Source organism: Marmota monax, unplaced genomic scaffold, assembly GCF_021218885.2.
Source record: "Marmota monax isolate L192 unplaced genomic scaffold, Marmota_monax_Labrador192_F-V1.1 WCK01_AAM20220418_F8-fsc00061, whole genome shotgun sequence".
In the NCBI taxonomy this organism is placed as follows: Eukaryota; Metazoa; Chordata; class Mammalia; order Rodentia; family Sciuridae; genus Marmota; species Marmota monax.
Genome location: NW_026695230.1, coordinates 8,854,378 through 8,873,658, shown reverse-complemented (window position 1 = coordinate 8,873,658; position 19,281 = coordinate 8,854,378). Strand labels below are relative to the sequence as shown.

The 19,281-nt window shown below is 49.8% G+C and overlaps 1 protein-coding gene across 2 annotated transcripts in view; it reads right to left on the bottom strand.

The window, feature by feature from the left end:
* The window catches only part of Ush1c (USH1 protein network component harmonin), a 43,039-nt gene extending 24,022 nt beyond the window's left edge, over positions 1-19,017 (bottom strand). For both annotated transcript variants that reach the window (XM_046438243.2, XM_046438245.2), the window contains exons 1-14: positions 18,881-19,017; positions 10,131-10,198; positions 8,609-8,752; positions 8,331-8,469; positions 5,097-5,205; positions 4,946-4,970; positions 4,692-4,749; positions 4,329-4,423; positions 2,665-2,749; positions 2,367-2,426; positions 2,166-2,222; positions 1,737-1,879; positions 628-693; positions 164-288 (exon numbers count right to left, since the gene is read on the bottom strand). In XM_046438243.2, the coding sequence (XP_046294199.1) occupies positions 164-288; positions 628-693; positions 1,737-1,879; positions 2,166-2,222; positions 2,367-2,426; positions 2,665-2,749; positions 4,329-4,423; positions 4,692-4,749; positions 4,946-4,970; positions 5,097-5,205; positions 8,331-8,469; positions 8,609-8,752; positions 10,131-10,198; positions 18,881-18,916 (1,210 nt within the window). In that variant the 5' untranslated portion in view covers positions 18,917-19,017. The remainder of the gene's footprint in view (positions 1-163; positions 289-627; positions 694-1,736; positions 1,880-2,165; positions 2,223-2,366; positions 2,427-2,664; positions 2,750-4,328; positions 4,424-4,691; positions 4,750-4,945; positions 4,971-5,096; positions 5,206-8,330; positions 8,470-8,608; positions 8,753-10,130; positions 10,199-18,880) is intronic.
* Positions 19,018-19,281: the final 264 nt, after the last annotated feature.

Sequence of the window (19,281 nt, the reverse complement as noted above, 5' to 3'; positions counted from 1 at the left end):
CCCTAAAACCCTGAAAAATGGCCCCTCACACTCAGCTGCACCACCATGAAGGGAATGAATCTGAGAGAGCCATGGGCAGTTAGTGGAGGGAGGCCAGCATTTCTGTCCATCCCCCCAGCCCCAGGTCCTAGAAGGACCTCTTCCCCTGGCACATGGTACCTACACTTTGGCTTGCGAAGGGGTACTGGGTGCACCTCAGCAGTGATGGTTTTGGGCAAGAGGAGCTGTTCCTTAGAGCCCCAATCTTCTTCCCATTGCTTCTTAAACTTCTCTTCCTCTTCCACGATCCTGAAATTAAACCCCACACCTGTGATTTGAATCAGAACCTTTGCAGGCCTATCTCCTGCCTACCTGAGAACCCTAACCAGCAAGGAGCGGCCTCATGGTTCTAATGTGGTAAGGAAGGCCGGCCCTGGAGCTGATGTTCTGAGTAAACACCTAAGTTCTTGTTGCCCTGGTATAATGGGCTGTACTAGGAGTGTGGAATGGCTACAAATAAAGGAGGAGCTACTAGGGGACAGAGGGCCAGGTAAACTGGGCCTAGAGGTGACCTCTGGCTGGCCACACTCCTGGAAGCACACTCATGAGCACCACATGTGCAGGCACACACAAACCCAAGATACTCACTGTTCCATCTCCTTCCGGTATCTCTCATTTTCCTCTGCTGCCTTCTGGGCAATTTCCTTTCTCCTCCTAAAATAAATGCAGGTAGGCATGTCTGAGTCTATGCAAGAAAAGCTAACTGTTCCTTATAGCTGATTCCTGATTTGAGAAAAGTTTTAAATGTTTTCTGCAGTCTCCCTTCCAAGGATGCTTACACCAGCTTTGATGCTGAGAAATTTGTCCAACACAAGTCTGTCTACACAACCTCTGCTCCTGGGAGGTTTTGTCTGGCATAGCTAGGCAGATATTCTGTGCCACAGGAGATGACTGGCAGATTCACATGAGGGCCACAATCTATGTGTTCCCCTCCAAACTCTTAGATGGAGTGACTAACAACAAGCAGGACGTGGACTGAGAGAGGGTCCTCTCAGAGGAGGGCCCAGCCAGACCCCAGGCAGGAGTTGCTAACCAAGTGTGGCTTTCCAGGTTAGTTCTTTGATGCTGGAGATGGGGGAAATCCCTTTTCCTTCCTTTTTCAAATACTTATTAAGTGCTGAGAGTATTTCTGCATATGGATTTTGACTGTGGTTTTTCTTTTATGAATTGCTTGCCCCATTTATTTTCTCAGTCCATCATTTTAACCACCTGGTGGGGAGTGGTTAGCACCACAGGTGGGTGACCCTCTGGGGACTGCCAGGTTATTAAGTCAGATTGTCTGGATGTGAATCCCAGCTTGGTCATGTGTGACTTTGGACCCAAGATGCTTAACCCCTCGGAGCCTGAGCTGCCTCACTTATTAAACAGGGCTGGCGTGGGGATTAAATTAAATAACATAAGCAAGGTCCTAATCAGCATCAGCCACATGGTAGGTACTCAACATGTCAGTGCTGCTGGTGGGAGCCTCATTTCCCATAGTCCTGGAGTCTGGAAATCAGGGGCTGTCCTCATCAAGGAGGGAGGAGCCTGGTGGTCTGAGGCAGAGGATTGATATGCTGACCTGCCGCTTAACCTATTTGGTCTGAGGACAGCTCTGGAAGTGGGGATGAAGTCTGTGCAGGAGCAGAGGACAAGAGCCAAAATGGGTGGGGCAAAGGCGGTCTGGGAAGGTGGGGGCCCCCGGATGGGCCACTCACTGGCGCTCCATCTCCTGCTGCTCCTGGAGGATTTTGTTGGACTCCATGGCCAGCCGCTTCTGCATCAGGAGCTCCTGCCGCTGCAGCTCGCGCTGCCGTGCCTCTGCCAGCCGCTCGCGGTCAGTCATGAACAGCTCCCGGCCCTGGTGGGGAAAAAGAGGCCCTTTGTTCAGGCCCCTGGGAAAGCTGTATATCCACAGCCATGGCTTTGGGGGGGCCAAGATTGGGTTGCCTTCTCAGTGCTGTGCCTCCCCGTGTATTGCAACTCTGGAGGTCTCTGACCCAGGCTTCTTGCTGGGCAGAAGCCCTTTTTCTCTACCATCAGTGTTTCAGGCCCTTGGCCCTTTCTGGGAGTGTGTGGCAGAGATATGAGGTCATAGGTTATGGGTCAGGGGTCATGGGGCCCCCACCACCTCATTCTGGACTTACAGCTCCAGCTACAATGGAGATGGTCAGGCTGCGGCTACTCTTCAGCACGTTCACAGCCTGTGGGAACAGGAGGTCAGTCATCTGGGGTCTGACAGATAGACCAGGGCAGTCCAGGCAGAGACCACAGACACCATGGTAGTTGGGGTGAGCAGTGGGGTGGGAAGGTGATAAGGCCAGCAGATAAAGACCCTCACATCTTACCTCCTTGTGGTCCAGGTTAGAGAAGTCGATGCCATTGACTTCAACGATCTGGTCTCCTGTCTGAAGGAAAGATGGAGAAGAACTGGTGTGTTACACTCACTCATCTGGAGGAAGGGCTCCTCCATGGTGCCAGGTTTAGGTGCTGAGTCTAAGTGGCTGCTTAACAACTCTTCCCAATGAGTAAAGCAGTCGAAAAATTTTGAGGAGGCCCTGGGAGGGCCTCAAGCCCACCCTGTCACCTCTCCACTCCGTAACTATCATATTGGATATCAAATATTATGCCATTTGGGTCACTCACCTCCAATCCCACCTCTGCAGACAGGGAGCCAGGCTTCACATGGCTGATGAAGATGCCTGGTTTCTGGATTGGGCCACTGGAAATGCTGTGAAAGGTGGGAAATGCGGATGAAGCTCTACCCCCTTTGCTTGTCCCCTGAAGCACTCTCTTGTTTTCAATGTCCTGTCTATCATCCTCTATCTGGGTATTCAGTGTCCAGAATAGAGTTCATCCATGAATTCAGGACCCACAGACTCCATCTCTGTCTCCCTTCCAGCCTGATTTCCACTGTTCCCCTGGGTAACAGGCACAGAAAACTACTTGTAATTCTCCCTACCCAATCCTCACCCAATATACCACATGTGCTGCTTCTTCTCTTTCTAGAACTTTCCTTTCATACCTTATGACTCAAATACTATCTCCTTTAAAATTTTTCAGTAGATCCCTTATTCTATCCCAAGATTGAGCAAGTGCCCCCTCCCATGTGCTCCCAAAACATCTACAGGAAGGATGGCACTTGTTCATTCTTTTCCCTACCCTAGATCTGTGGCACATATCACTAAGTAACTATAGCACTCTTTCCAAGCAAGCTGGATACAGCTTTAGAATCCTTTGCAGAGCCATGCACAGTGGCACATGCCTGTAAATCCCAGAATCTCTGAGGCAGGAGGATTGAGAGTTCAAAGCCAGCCTCAGCAACTTAGGGAGGCCCTAAGAACTTAGTGAGACCCTGACTCTAAATAAAATATTTAAAAAGGGCTGGGGATATGACTTGGTAGTTAAGCACTCCTGGGTTCAATTCTTGGTACTAAAAAAAGAGAAAATACTTTGCAGAACAGTACCCCAGGAAGCCACCCACTAATTGATTAGAGATGGCACAGATAGGAAACCTATTTGACATCCCTGACGCAGGATTCATCCCCCTCAGAGTCCTTTTCACCCTATGTGGCACCTATGCATTTGGCTTCTATATTGCTATCATCTTCCAGAAAGGAAAGATAATTTTTTATCACTTATAAAATGTTGAATAAATGTGAAGGAATGGAAATAATCAGAATAACATAAATAATAATAACCAACACTTACCAGCCACTTACTACCTGCTAGGCACTAAGCTTAGTACTTTGTTTACTACTTTTGCAAAAACTTTGTAATATAGGTATTATGTTCCCCTGTTTGTAGAGGGAAAAACTGAGGTTCAGAGTGGTTAAGTTAAGTGGTTCAGGTTCTGGAGCTTGTGCATGGCAGGGCAGGGCTGGAACTGACCATGGAGTGACTGTGGCACCTGCATACTTGATACTGACCCCTCATGTGGCCCAGTGCCTGTTTGAATTCCCTGACTGCCTCTTAAGGAAAGCCATGAGGTAATCTGTGACAAGAGAACTGTGACAGAGATGCCTAGATGGGCAGTGTCCTTTTGCAGTGAGTCAAGGGCCCACTCAAGGACCATGGCTCTGCCTCTGGGCCTCAATTTCCTCATCTGTAAAATGAAAACTGTTGGAGCTGTCCCTCTGGCTCTGGGTGGCTAAGTGGAACTCAGGCAACAAAAAGTGTCATCACTGATGGACAAGTCACCTCACTGATGGACAAGTATCCTCATATGCAGCAGTGAAGAAGGGAAGAGGCATCAGGAGCTCGCTGGGGTCTCCCTGCAACAACTGAGCCTAGGGCATGCTGCCACCCACCTGCAACCAAGGCCCCGTGAGCCCACCAGGCTGATGAAGACTTTTTTCTCCTTGTGTGCCCGTGTCCCAGGAGAACCCAGGCTGCCTCGACTGCCCTGGAGGAGGAACAAAAGCAGGTCATTGGGTGTCAATGTACATGCAAATAGTCTTTTGAGCTTGTGAGATCTTTAGGGTAAGTACTGCCTAATTTTCACAGGCCAGATGGTCATTCTGCCCCTGGGGTGTGGGTCTGTACACTAGCTAGACCAGCTGAGGGCCCACCACGCCACAGGAGCATTCTGGGTGTCCTGGAGGCCCTAAGATCATGTCCTTAGAGCCAACCCACTCCACCAAAGCGCCATCACAGTGGGTCCTAGCCCTTACCCCAGATTCTGACACAAACTGATCCACATACTGCCATTTGAGGGGCTCCTCAGGAGAGCTGACAAGAGGAAAAAATAGAACAAATGGTTATTAGAGATGATTTAGGGACCAGACCCCAAGTCCATATCTGCCACATTTGCAGCCTCCACTGGCCCAGGAACAGCGTGACCTGGGGGTAGAGGAGTAAGACCCAGGGATGATACCAGGACCTTGGACCCACAAGGAAAGAGTGTTACGAGGAGGGTCTCACTCACCTCTTCACAGGGATCAGGCCAATGTCTGTGGGAGAAAAGCACTGGGGTTAGGGCAGCTCCCTGCCCTCTCTGTCCCTGCGGGAGCTGAGTAATCCCATTGTCTGCTCCAGTCCACAGTTACTGAGCCCCACCACCCTCTGGTCTCACTTACGTCTCACTTTGATGGACACAGTCTTCTTGGTTCTTATCAGATTGATGACCTCCTCGTGGGTGCAGGAGGAGATGGAATATCCATTGATCCGGACAATCTCATCCCCCACCTTGGCCACAGAGAGAAGGAATAAGCACCAGGTGGAGGGAGCATCTATCTGGCAGCAGGAAAAGCCCACCACCAGGTGCTCATGGCCAGGCTAAACCTCTATATATGCCTATTCCTTGTCACAACCAACCCACCCCACACCAGCCCGAGGGATCCCAGGGCAGGTGGTACTTCCTTTTGCCTCATTTTACAGATGAGGAAACCAAGATGGGGGGGTGAGGAGTTGAGTAGGACTCAGGTCTCTGTCCCCTCACTCTGGCATCCCTTTCACCCCACATGATTGTTATCATTAGGCCTGAGCCCAAAACCCACGGCTCAGGTCCCTCTTCTCAGAGCTTAGGCAAGAGTGGATTGGGAGACATGGGCTTGCGGGGCTAGCTGGGGATACATGCTGACACTGCTCCTGCTGGACACTACTGCTGCCTGTCCAGGCACTCAAGCCCTGAGGATCAGACTGAAGCTTGTTATTGACTAAGCACGGAACTGAAGGGCCCTCAGATATTAGGTGACACCTAGGTCCAGGGAGGTGATATTTTGTCCAAGGTCATGTAGGCAGAAACTGCAAAATAGTAACTGGATCCTGGGTGCTCCCTCTTCAGTCTGAGGCCAATGCATGGCAGCTGGGGGTTTAACTCCAATCACATGTGCTGACCCCTTGGAGACTTGTTAGTACATAGCTGGATGCTATGGGGGCTAAGGGACACATAGCCTCTGAAGGGCCCCACAAGCCAACTCCCACCCTATAGCACTCCTACAGAGTCACCTCTCATTGTTGCCAGGAATGATCCCCTCCCTCTCCAGACGCAGACCCCAGTCTTCTTGGGGGAGGGGAAGTCCTGACAGAGATATCCATAGACTCAAAAAGGCACAAAAAGGAGGGGCTCAGTAAAGAACTCTCTAGGTTTATGGGGACATCAGATTCAAGGAGAACTGCTGGATTTGCTCCTTATACCTAGTTTTCACAGCAAAACTGCAGGGCAGGAACTTGTGTGTCTGTGAATCAGATGAGGAAATGGAGGCCCAGAGAGGTGCGATAACTTGCTCAAGGTCACCCCATGAACAAATAAGGTTGTCAGGATCCCAAGTCAGGTGTTCCTGACAGACAACAAGCCTTGTCTCTTGGGTGTCTAGAAGAAGAAAAGAAGGGCAAATGGCCAAGCCTGGCTACTGTTCCCTGCATCTTGTCCTCTCTGGATTCCTGCCACCTGTCAGAGCCTTCGAGTTCCACAGGAAGGCAGGGATTGCTCTGTCCATTATACAGCTGGGACCACAAAGGCACAGAGAATCATTTTCTAGCCCTAGTAGGTACAGCAAGTTGTACAGCACAGGCTGCCTCTGTGCAGGACAGAGACTTAATACAGAATTCCTTTAGGGGGCAAGAGCAGAGGAATGGAGTCCCAGGACTAAGTCCTATCAGAGGATCTGAGCCTCACTGGGGACCCAGACTCATAGGTCAAATCAGCACAGGGTCTTTGGCACAGAACGTGCCTCTCCCCTGTCTTCCAGAATCTTCTCCCAGCTATCCTCAGGCCTGAGATCTCCTTGGAAACATGAACCCAGGTAGGTCAATGACGCAAGTGTTTTCTCCCAAGCTCCTCTGAGTGAAGTTCCCTTTCTTGTTCCTAAAGGGAACTTGCCCAGGACCTCAGTAGGAATAAAATTCCCACAGGGTTCCTGGCTCAGGTTACAGGATCAACTTCCCTCTCGCTCTCCCTCCACAAAGAACCCTGCAAAAGGGCCTTTGTGCAGGCACCACGAAGGTATGAACATCTGAGGGTCCGTGGAACAAAGGAGAGATGAGTCCATCAGCACAAGAAAGGGTGGATAATTCATAAGCCTGAGAAACAGCTGGGAAGGTAAAACCTGAGTTTCATTAAAATGTCCTCTCGTCCCCAAGCATTGGGGCACTGCTGAGAAATGCTCATCTGAGGAGGAGAGCTCGCCCTGGAAAAAAAGAGGGCCTCAGATGATGCCAAGAGAGGCGCTCATTATGTTTATTTCTCTGACTCTGTTTCTGGGCTGGAAAATGTGCCTCAGAGGAAAGGAATAATGAAGGGGCTGAAATTTCAGACGCCATCGGCGAGCCGTGAGACAGGGATCAGAACAAAGCCATGTCTGTCAGCTCCCTAATTCCACCCCCACTCCTCACTCTCTGGTACCATTAGCGCTGGAGCCCCCCGAAGCCCCTGGCTTGGCCTCTGGGATTGGGATTTCGATAACAAACACTCTGGAAGCTCTGGGGAGGGCCTCCTTTACCTGAACAGACAAAAACACAGCTCCAGGCTCCGGGAGGAGTGAGACCTGCATGTCTGCCCTGCTCTGCTCAGACATGGAGGTGCAGGGACCATGGTGGAGAGGCACCCCGAGGTGTTAAAGGGAGATCTCTGGGTTGACCTTAGGAGAACCAGGTTCTAATCCTGGCTCTGCCACTTACTGGACTCCAAACCTCTATTAACTATAACTTGGGATGATACATCTAATGCAAACAGTGAGAATCCACGTGAGCTTGTGCCCAGCACATTGTTAATCATTCACTGTCTCCCTCTCTCTGCTTATTTATAAAACACAAAGCACTTCCGTGTCAGGCAGTGTTGTAAGCTTTCTAATACTAATTCATTTTTGTTCCTTGTACAACCTGATGAGGTAGATTGTTTCATCATCACCCCATGTTGCAGATGGGGAAACTGAGGCCGGGGGTTAAGTCATTTCACCAAATTCACACAGCTTAATGAACAGCAAGGCCAGATTTTGAACTGGGCACTTCAGTCTCAGAGTCTATATTCTTAAGCATCATGCTACATTGGGCCTTCTTCCCTGCTGCTAAAGGTGACCTGTGCCAGGCTTCGGGTGCTGAACATAACTATGATCCTCCTTCAGGAAGTAGGGAGGTGGGGGCCAGTGGGGCAGCAGCATCTGGGACGAGGCAGCAGTTAGGTTCAAGAAAACAGATTGCCTGGGACCTGGTTTCTATGGAACTGCAGATCCCTGACAGGGCTCAACAGCCTCTTCCTCTCCCAGAGGCTCAGGAGAGTGGGTGCCTGTACTGCACCACACCACCTAGCAGATGAAGGGGAGGCAGGAAGTCTGAGCTTCTGGGGCCCTCTTCCCTAGACTCTGCTCACTCACCTGGAGACCAACGCTATCTGCCTGACCTCCTTTGATGAGATGAGAGATGAAAAGCCCACAGCCAAATTCGAGGCCCCCACGCACGCTGAGGCCAAGGCCTTCGGGGTGCAGCCGGTCCAGACGCACCTCCTTCAGCTTCCTGCCATGGTGTGGGGTGGGTTAGTGATGGCCCAGCTCAGCCTGACTGCCAGCACTGCCCAGCCCACTAGTGAGAGACTCAGTTCATCCCAGGGAGACCTCTTCCACCCCTGCCTCTGGGCTAGTGACTCCTTCCATACCTGGAGCGCCGAGGGGTCAGCTGATCATATTCCACCTGATGCTTCAATGGGATCAGTGGCCGGATGGCATCAAACAGTGGCAGGCGGTTGGGCTCATTGATGACCAGCTTCAGGTCTCCAACAAGCACAGTGACGTCCATGGTCCTGCAGAGATATAGGGGATGCTTGGTGCCTTACTCCTGACCAAGACCTCCGACCCAGCCCAGCTCCCCACCCACTGGGCCCAGGCCTAGGAATTAAGAACTCTCTTGAAAGGTCCAGAACTTCTAACTCTGGACCATGAGCTATGGAAGAGCTTGTTTCTCTCACATAAGTGTCACAGGAAATCTGTGAGTTAGGGACTGTTAACCCATTCTGCACATGAAATCAACCAGGATTTCAAACTCGGCTCTGCCTAGTTCTAAAGTTCAGGATCTTCCCACACAGGAAAGCTCTGTGTGAGACGTGATGAGCTGTCTCACCCTCTGATCTTCTAGTTTGATCAGCTGCTAAACTCTAGAAATTCAGTATCTTTCTTGTGCCTTCACGTAATTCAGACACCTCTGCATCTCCAGCTGCCTGCTGATTTGCCCACTCTCATGGAATCTTTACTAACATAAGTCATTCCCTTCTCAAAATCCTTCAATGGCTCCCTACTGCCTAGAGGACAAAATCCATTCTACCTGGTGGCCTCAGGGTCCTCCATGACCTGTCTCCTGGAATGTCTCTAGTCTGTGGCTCTGCATGCTCTCAGGGTGCTCCAAGGTCTAACTCACAGATTATCTCTCATTCCCCATCCACATCCTGTGCTTCTGTGCTTCTGAACTTCTGATGATGCTGAGCCCTCATCCTGGGATGCCCTTCCCCAATATTTCACCATCCCAATTTCTTATTCTTCATAGCCTAGCTCAAGTTCTTCTGGCATCTCCCTGACCCCTCAGTTAGAAGTGAAAATTCCTTTCCTTAAATTCCTACTTTTACTTCCACTTACCAATTATTTTATTGTAACTTATGCTAGAGTTCCTGGTGCTTATAACGTCTGTTCACCTCCCCCGACCAGGCCACAAGTGACTCAAGGAAACAAAGTGGATCTTCTTCATCCCAGATCCTGCATGCTACCTAGTAACTTACAGGAGCTTATAAATGTGGGCCAAATGAATCAAAAAGCAGGTAATAGGTGACCAGAGACATCCAATGCAGTGTCCAGGGCCTGCTTTCATTTCTTCTTCTGTCCTAACAATTGCACTCTATTGAATATATCTGGCTACTTTATATCCTCCCCCATGATACAGTGATCAACTTAAGGGTGGAGACCAGTCTGTTTTTTTCACAAGTGTACCCTTGACCTCTAACAGAGTCAAGAGCAAAGAATTGTATAGTTGCTAAAACAAGTTGCTGAAATGGCAGGTCCATTTGGCTCCCAGGAGCACTGAGCATCTGCTCCCCGAAGTTCCTCTATTTTAGAACAGCTCATCCCAGGGCTCCCTGAGCATACAGTACCCCTGTGGGGATTGGTTCATAGGAGTTGGCCCAGCATACTTACTGGTGGTACATCCGCAGCACATCATAGAGATAGTCCTTCTCTGCATCATTTTCAATTAGAAAATCTACCTGTAAAACCCAAGGGCAGAATTACAGCTCCAGGCCCAGAAAACCTATAGTAGACTCCAGAGAAGAGAGGCCACACCCAAACTATTCCAGCAGTTCAAGAAGAGTTGTGAAGAGAGGAAGGAAGACAGAGGTCAGGGTGACCTCCTGACCCCAATATGTCATACCCACGCAGAACATGCCAGTGTAGGCTTTGCCCATCCCCATGTGGCCAGGCTGAGCCTTGTCCCAAGGTGGAGTGATAATGTGTACACACACAGGACGGGAACCCCCATGTGACAATGACATCCCATGGCAGTGCTGCTGCTCACCCCGTGGTTGCCATCTGTGTCTGGAAGAAGCCCATTGTCTTACCTGATGGTGGCTGTAGTGCCTGATAACTGCTTTCAAAAAGGATTTGGGCCACTGGTTCGGAAAGCACATCCCACTGGCGGGAAGCACCCTACTGCTGAATTCTGCGACACCTTTGCTAGGGGACCTCTGCCCTATCCAGTCCTGGCCTAAGCTGGGTTGACCCTGAGTTCTGTCCGCTAGTCAGCCTCCTGGCCACTCCTCCCCCTCTCCAGGTCCCTGTATGTCTCCCCTGGAGGGAGGGTCAGGTTACATCATTTCAACTTTGCTGACGTCAATGGCTAGGACTCCAAGGTCAGGTTCAGGAGCTGTTTCATTAGCACCCCAATCCCTGGGGAGTCAGTGATCTGGGACCCCCAAATTTCACTCTTTGGGACAGCTCTTTGTTCGTCTGTGTGCTATATCCTTGGCTCTCCCTTTAGCACAGGACGGAGTAACAGGGCAATGTGGAAGCTGGAGGGGTCTCTGGTTCTCTCCCTCCAGCCTCCAGGCTCAAGAGCATGATCCCAGGCTTCAGCTCTTCATCTGAGAGTCCCTAGTTCCAGAAGAATAGGGACTGACTGTCTGTTCCAATACAGAGAGGACTTGTAAGGCCAGACCCTTGGGATTTCTAGTCTGAGCAGGGAATGCAATTTTCTAGTCTTGACCTGGCAGCACTTTTGCCCCTAAAATCAGGCTGGGCATTTCACTGAAGATGAGCCTAACCTAGGAGGAGGCGCTCCATGGACTCATAGCCTGGGTGTCAGAAGCTCCCCAAGCTGCTCCAATCAGGAGAATTTCTGCTCCCTCCCTACCTCACTGCAGAGGCATCCCCCTAGAAGATGGGGATGGCACATGCGCTTGAGTCAGTGCTACTAAATCTTAGGATACTGGGCTGGGCTCTGGCCCACTCTGCCACACAAATGGTCACTCTCAAAAGCCCATCTCTATGAGGACACAAGCTTGGACTATCTCTACCCTCTTTAGCCTCAACTTACATAAGAAGGTTGGGGACTTCACCCAAAAATATCTTGATAAGTTAGATCAAGTCACCCATTACCTTCCTATTGTACTTAAAATCCAAATCCAGACCCCTTGCTATGTCTTATACAAGCTCTTCCTGGAAGCAAGGGCCTCCTTTCAGTTCCTCTCTCATGCCAGACTTTCTTCTGATGTATATTCATTCCCCTATTCCTTGGATGGCTAGTCTCCTTCTCAGAGAGGTCTTCCCTGCCCACCAACCTAAACAGAACCCACTCCCACCCTGCAAGATGTTTCAATTCCATCATTACATGGATTGCTGCTTTTAATTTAATGTTTGCTGGTTTTGTTTTTATTTTTTGTTTTTGAAATTGTCTGTCTCCTTTGCTTGATAGAAAACCCAATGAAGGGAAGGATGAGTCTTGGTTATTCTAAATTCCTCAGGCTTAACATATAGTTATGTGCTCAGTAAATAAGTATTTATTTATTGGGTGAATTTGTCCTCACAGTTCAGGTTGAAGGAGCCATGGGAACAGAAAGGAAAGGGAAATGACCTTTGCAGAGCCCCCATGGTGGCACTGGGCATGTGGGCTTAATTCCTTTGCATATTACACCATCCCTGTGAGCACATATTCTCACACCATTTTGCAGAAAGAACCAGAGAGGTTAAGTAAACTCAATGAAGACCCTATAGTTATTAAGTGGAACTATGATTTGAACCCAAGTCTGACTCCAAAGCCTATGCTCTGCTGCTAGTCATGTCCATTTGGTGTGACTCAGGCATCCCAAGGGGAAATAACCCCCAAAGCTCCTTAAAGTCAACATTTCCAACCTTTTGCTTTTAAGATATGTTGTTTTAAAAAAAAAAGATATTTTATTCCTCTGAACTGTTAAGAAAACTTTTTGATTGGTTCATAATGACAAAGAAACAGAACACATGTCTTTTGTTTTTGGTTTTTGGCCCTGTGAATTTAACCCAGGAGCACTTAACCCCTGAGCCACATCCCCAGCCCTTTTAAAAATATTTGATGTAGAGACATGGTCTCGCTAAGTTGCTTTGGGCCTTGCTAAGTTGCTAAGGCTGGCTTTGAACTCATAATCCTCCTGCCTCAGCCCCCCAAGTCACTGGGTTACAGGTGTGTGCCACTGTGACTTGCAGAACACTTTTAGATGATGCTTTGAACCCCAAATGTTCTGTTCTCTCAGGGGAGGATAAAAATCCCACCTGCTTCGGTTGGAGTGAGGACACCCTCACCAAAGGACATCCAGCCTAATTCTAGCCACGGGTGGTGAGAGAAGCAAAGGGCCAGGAGAGGGATCTCTGATTGGCTGAGGCCTTGGGTCTGAAGTCCTTTCACCCCTTTGCAGGAGTGCAGCTAGAGGCAGCATTAGGGTTAAGCAGAGAGGGACTCTCCTCAGAGGATAGCCTTTATTTTGCTCTGGGTAGAAAGCTAAGGTAGAAAACTAAGGGAATTTGCAGCTTTAGAGTCTAGGAATGCTTTTCTGCCTTCTCTAAGCCAAGCACAGAGCACTTGGTGACAGTCTTTATAGAAAAGATCTGGGAGTGGAGGGAGTCCCAGGCTCCTGATCTATGGACAGTCCTTCAATCCTGACTACTGCATTCAGAGGTCCTCACCCAGAAACTACTTTCTACCAGTCTCCTTCTGAGAGCCTCATGTCCATGGGCTCTCACTTGGAAGCTCATCTAAACCCTGTTCCAGTCTGTTCTTGTCTGCTATTACAAGGTCATTACCACCATAGTCCATGTGGGACTCACACTGCAGTTGAGCAGACCTCTTCCTCACACTGGAACCTCCCCAATCTCAGTCAGAATGTCCCCTCCACCTCCACGGCTAATGTTTCCATTTTTTTTTAAATCTACATACAGACAGGTGTGGAGAGAATCTAAGTAATGAGTCAACAGTAGAGCCCACAAATGAAGGGACAATTTTCCACCCAGAAATATAGAGAAACAGTCCTACTTTGTTCTCTGGAAACACACACTCACATCTCACTCTGCAGACTTTAGAATGTTCCAGAAGAAAAGAAAGAAAGATGGAAGTCTTTTAGAAGTCTGAGCATGCTGTAGCAATGCTACCATTAAACTAAGCTTTTAGACTATTTTTTAAAAAAAATTACATAGTATTCCTTTCTCTTAGAATTCTGCCTTCCACTTGTCCAGGGATCAGCTTCGACAGACGCTGCTTTGACTACTTGGTACATTACCATGTACTTATAAAGCTCCTGGCACACAGTAGGTCTTTGACATTCCTTTCTTCCCTCCTCCCCATCCATGATCTTTCTTTCCCTGCAGTGTCCAACACGGTGTTGTGCCCACAGGCACGTAGCACTCAATGGTGTCTGTGGAATGATGAATGAACTCCACTTGCTCAAGGCTGGGGAACCCTCCTTCTACACTTTTGGCCCTGTGTTGGACAACTGTCTTCCCAGAACTCCTGGAGGCTCTGTCTCCTCTCAGTTCATTTCTAGCTCATTGTAGAAAAGCAGGTCCCAGAGCCATGCAAGATGGAGTGTCTTCCCTCTTCACCGTGCCACCTCCTCTAGAGTCTTTCCTGATCGCGCCCAGCACACACTCCTCACCTGCCTTCTAGCCTGTGGCTCATTCGGGCCTGTAAGCTCTGAAGCTCACCTAGACCCTCTGCTTACTGACTATCTGCCATTTCTCAGTAGCTTCTTTAATTACTTTACTCTCTCCTTTAATTATCTTTAATCTCCTAATAATTTCTGGAGGTGGATATTGTTATCCCCTTTTTACACATGAGGAAATAGAGGTTCAGGGAAATGGGAGAGCTAAGACTCCAACCTATGCATGCTGCCTCCAAAACCTCGGCTTTTTTCAATCTACTCCATGTCATCCACCTGCCCTATATAACACTTTTGTATGCACCTGTCCACTGTACACATTTATTGAGAACCTGCTATGTGCAAGAGAGCAGTCTTTTTTCTCCAACTAGATTTAGAAAGCTTTTCCTTTCCTTGGATCCCCTTGATGTGGGGCACAGAAGTCCTAAAGGAGCTCACCCTCTGCAAGTGACTGTTGGGGGGGGTGGTCTCTATTCCACCTTCATTCCCATCTCCAGCCAGCACTAGCATTTTTCTATGGCTGATGCTCAGCTAGCTCTGAGCTATGGGTCTGTGTGGGGTGGGAGGGAGCACCTTCATCTTCACTAGGTTCAGGGGCATTGAAAGCAAAATCTGGGTTTGGCTTTGGGGCCCTTTCAGCCTCATTCCCTAGTATTCCCTCACAGGGACTGGCCCTTCAGGACTGTTGCACAGGCAAGGAGAAAAAGAATAAGTTAAATCATGCATTTTGTTCCACTCCTGTGCCCTCCCTGGTCTGTCATGAGGATTAAGCAGGCAACATATGTAAAGCACTTGGGACAGACTCCAAATGTGTGCTGTGTCTTCTCCTTTGACACTCCCAGCCTCTTGCACCCTGCCCTTTGTCCTCCAGGGCTTTGCCTGGATTCCTGGTGTTTCAGCCAGTGGGAGGCACAAGTAGGAGGTGAACAGGAGGAGGAAGGGACTTAGTCTCTTAGTCGCCTGGCTGGTGGCCTGAGGGACCACCTGAGGTAGTTTCCTTCACCTGAGGTGGTAGCCCCTGCCTGGGCCTCTCTCTGCAGCCCTGCTCTCCTGTGTTCTGCTGCCCTCCCTCCCCTGGCCCCTGCAGAGTGCTGGCTTCCCATTGCTGTCACCCGGCCTAGTCTGTTCCTGTAGCCCCGCCCTTTCCTACTGTCCTTTCACAAAGCTTACTTTGGTTTTCCCTTTGGATGAGCTGCCTGCCTCCTGCTGAACCCTGGCTGGCGGGAGGGCTAGCCATTAGTAGTGGCGGCACCCGCAGTATTTCTTCTTAGCAAATTCTTCCACCACCTTGAAGATTTACCCCAATGTCAGTACTTTGTCCTCACTTCTGCCATGACCTTGTTAAGTTGTTCCGGACTCTCTTGGCCCACTGGTCTTCCACAAACCTGTGCCGTAGCCTAGACACAGGCCTGGGTGTGAGGGTGGAGGGTGGGACAAACAAGCCCCTTCCTCCACTGGGGCTGCCTCAGTTTCCTCATCTGTAAAATGGTCATAAAACTCTCCTTTAATTTAATCCTTCCATGAGAGATTAATGATTGTTTTCATTACTAACTCAAGGAGTTATTAATCATAAAGTTTAAAACAGTGTCTGGAAAGTTGTAAGTCCTATGTGTTTGTTAAATTAAAAACAAATGGATACAAATTTCATAACCTCAGCAGCTGGCAGTGAGTGGCCCTCCATACATGTTGATCCAGTCACGTCTTCACAGTGTGTATCCTAGCCAGTACTGGATGGATTAGATTCTTCATTCTCATCATGGCAGGCATATGCCGTTCCCTCTTCCTTTCACATATACCCCCTGGCTCCTCCCCTATTCTTCCGTCTCTGCTCAAACATCACCTCTTCAGAAAAGCCTTCCTTATTACCCTACATAAAGTACCACCTGTTACTCTCTTTTCCCTCATCCCAGTTTATTTTTTAATAGCATTTATCACTACTTGGCATCATAGAATACTTTTATTGCTTTACTTATTCATATTCCCCATTAGGATATACTCTCTAAAAGGGCAGGGCTTTGTTTTGTTCCTTGACGCTTAGAATACTGTCTGGTATGTATAGAAACTCAGTCAAAATTTATTGCTTGTATGAATAAATGAATGATCAGCCACTCCTTGGAGTCAGGAACTCTTTCTGATCTTAATCATCCCACCCCACTCTCAGTTGTCTGGCCTCAGCTAGGGTACACCAGAGCTACTCACAAATGTGTGATTGCTGAAGAGACCATAAATACTTTGTGAGCAAATGAGTAACCAAGTTCCTGCAACGTGCAAGGGCTGTGAGCAGAGAGGCTAATTTGAAAAGATGGTCCATCGTAGTCTCTGATCATGCCCCCTAGCCCATCCTGGCCCAAGGTTGTTACCTATCATTGGGAAGGGCATGTAAGTGCTGCTGGTGGCCTTAGAGAAATGACACACTGATAGGACAATGCCTGGAGCCTGCTAGCTCAAACAATGGGACACTGCGGGCATCAGCCAGGAACCATGTGGTGACTACAGGCCCAGAGCAGCCAATATTGGAGTTCCTATTTAACCCTATCTCAAGAGTAAGCACTACAAACCCCATCTCATAGCTGGTGAAACTAAAGCTCAGAGAGATTAGATGGTTTGCCCAAAGTCTTACTGGCAGTGAGTGACAGGGTTGAGATTTGACTCCAGTTCTGCCTAATTCCAGATAATAAGCCACAGTGCATACTTTTGGAGGACTCCCTAGGTGTCAGGATCTACTGTAACCCCTTACACAGGTGTTGATCTCATTTAGCCCTCATGATAACCTTATTAGTTAAATGTCATCCTCATTTCACAAATTAGAGACCTGAGACAGAGAGAGGGTAAGTGACTTGCTCCAGGTCACCCAGCACTATCCTTTACAACATATTACCTTAAATACAACCTCCAAAACTAAAGACTTAGATTTCAAGTAAATTTGCTACAAAACACTAAGGAAAGGACATCTGAAAAGCAATCAACAGCAAGCTGTAAATTTCACCCAGCATGCCTCTAGGCCCCATGTCTGTCCTCTGCTGCCCCATTCTCTCTCCCTAGTTCTTGGGTGATCCCCAACCTGGGAGGGGAAGGCTGCTGCTGTCTCTGAGGCAGCAGGGCACAAAGTCCAGCCTAGGCCGGCCCAGCGTGGCACCTGCCCTGCCTGCACACGCAGGCACATTAATAGGTAATGCACTTGTGATGAGGAAGGGCAGGGCAGCGGAACACAGGGACCTTAAGCTCTGAGAGTCTTTGGGGCCCAGGGAGGAAGGATTGGGATGAACCCAAAGTTGAGTCAGACACTGGGGACTCTAGAAGTGATTCTCTCAAAGGAGGAAAAGCGTAGGTAACCCGACAGGAAAAAAGGCAAAAGAAAACCTGACATTACTTTCAAGCCACGGCCAGGAAAGTGAAATTCAAGCCCATGGTGGGGGATGGGAGGTTGAGTTTCTTCAAAGTGGGTTGCCTGAAACCTATACTCACCAAATGTCCTCCACAGCTGAAATTTCTCCCCACACATCTCTTTGCACCAGTGAACACGTCAAATGCTCCCTTGACATTAGCCAGCCCCCCAGCTTCTGCTGAACTTCCAGCCATCTCTTACCCAGGGGAGCAGAATCAGGAATACCTAACGCCTTGTTTTGATGAGACTTCTTCCAGTAAGAGTAGTCCCCTCTGTGCCCCTACCAAACCTCAGTTTCAACACTCAGTGCCCAGCCACGGGTGACTATGAGTGTAGGGGCTTCCTCCCAGCCACATGACTGGCAATTTGAGGACACAGACTGGGTGCTCAAAATATGCTTTTTAAATGAATGGCTGCTCACTCCTTGCCCCTCACCTTGGGCACCTCTGGGCCTCTCTATGGAAAGCAGGGAAGGGAGGGAGAATCACTCTGACCTTGCCTCATGAATTTTGCCCCCTCAGATCTGGGAAGGGGTTCAGCTTGGACCAAAGACACTGGCCCTCTGGGGCTCTGGCAGGGCCTGCGGGTAGCTCCAGACACCCTGGCTTAGGCCCTCTTAGAAGGCCTGGTGAGGAGGTCCACCCACTAGGCCCCTGGGATAGCCTTCTCTGGCCTTGGGGCCTCAGCAGTTCCTGCATAGCTTTGGAAACAGCACTAGAAATGCCATGGGTGGATCCAGCAGCTCCCAGTGAAGGTCTTGGAGCACCAGGGACCACCAGAGAGGTGTCTCACCTGGACATACCTTGGAGAGGAGGCTCTGCCCGAAGGAGCTGACTGGCCAGAGCTGGCTCCTCACACCCTTGGTACCTCCCCTCCTCCCCACTGCAGCTCAGCTGCCTCTCAAGTCCTAAGAAATGCCCCTGGACAGGGAGAGTTTCACAGAGCTGCTCCTAAGTCATCTTTAGAGGTCAAAGGGCAAGAGACATCCAGCTTCCCTTCTTCAATATCACCATGGGCTCCAACAGTCCTAGGCTGGGGGCACTAGGAGGGAGGGGATTTGCCCACTGCAGAGCATCTCAGATGAGTGTCCTGCCTTGGGCCAAGGCTGGAAGGAATCCCAACCTCAGAATTTCCAGTCCTTGGTAGGAGAAAGGAAGTTTTCTGGAGATGGAGCAGTTTACTATCAATGTCCAGGCCCTCATTTTATGGAGATCTCTCTGGCAGCCAGAGGACCCTCGACTCTCCAAGGTCCCAGTCCACCCAGATCCCTCCCCTCCCCCAGACGGGGTTAGAAAAGGGCGGCTAGCACAGGGGATGTCCATCCTCCACCCACCCCTCCGGGACCTCGGGTCCCTGTTGCTTGGGGCACCTCTTGCTGTTCTGACCTTATGCCGGAATTCTCGGGCCACCTTCCGGTCCATGGCTGGGCGGGATCGATCAGTGCAGCTGCACGACCCCTTCCTTCGGTGCCGGGCTACCGGGAGCTGGTTAGAGCAGGCAACCGTGACAGTCGCCGCCTTCTGCGGGGGACTAGGGCGGGGCCTGGAAACGGTGGGGGCGGATCCTGGGCGAAGGAGCCGGCGGGGCGGGGCTGCTGGGAGGCAGAGACACCTGTCCTGTAGCGTCGCCTCCTCCTGAAGCCTCGGAGAAATGGGCCCCCGAGTGTGGGACTGCTGGCCGCGGCCGGTAGTGAGTGCGGCTGGCTTTTCTTTTGAAGAACTTCCCAAACATATTGAGGAAGAGTATCGCGGAGACCTGGACAGGAAATTTGTGATATTTTGCGCCT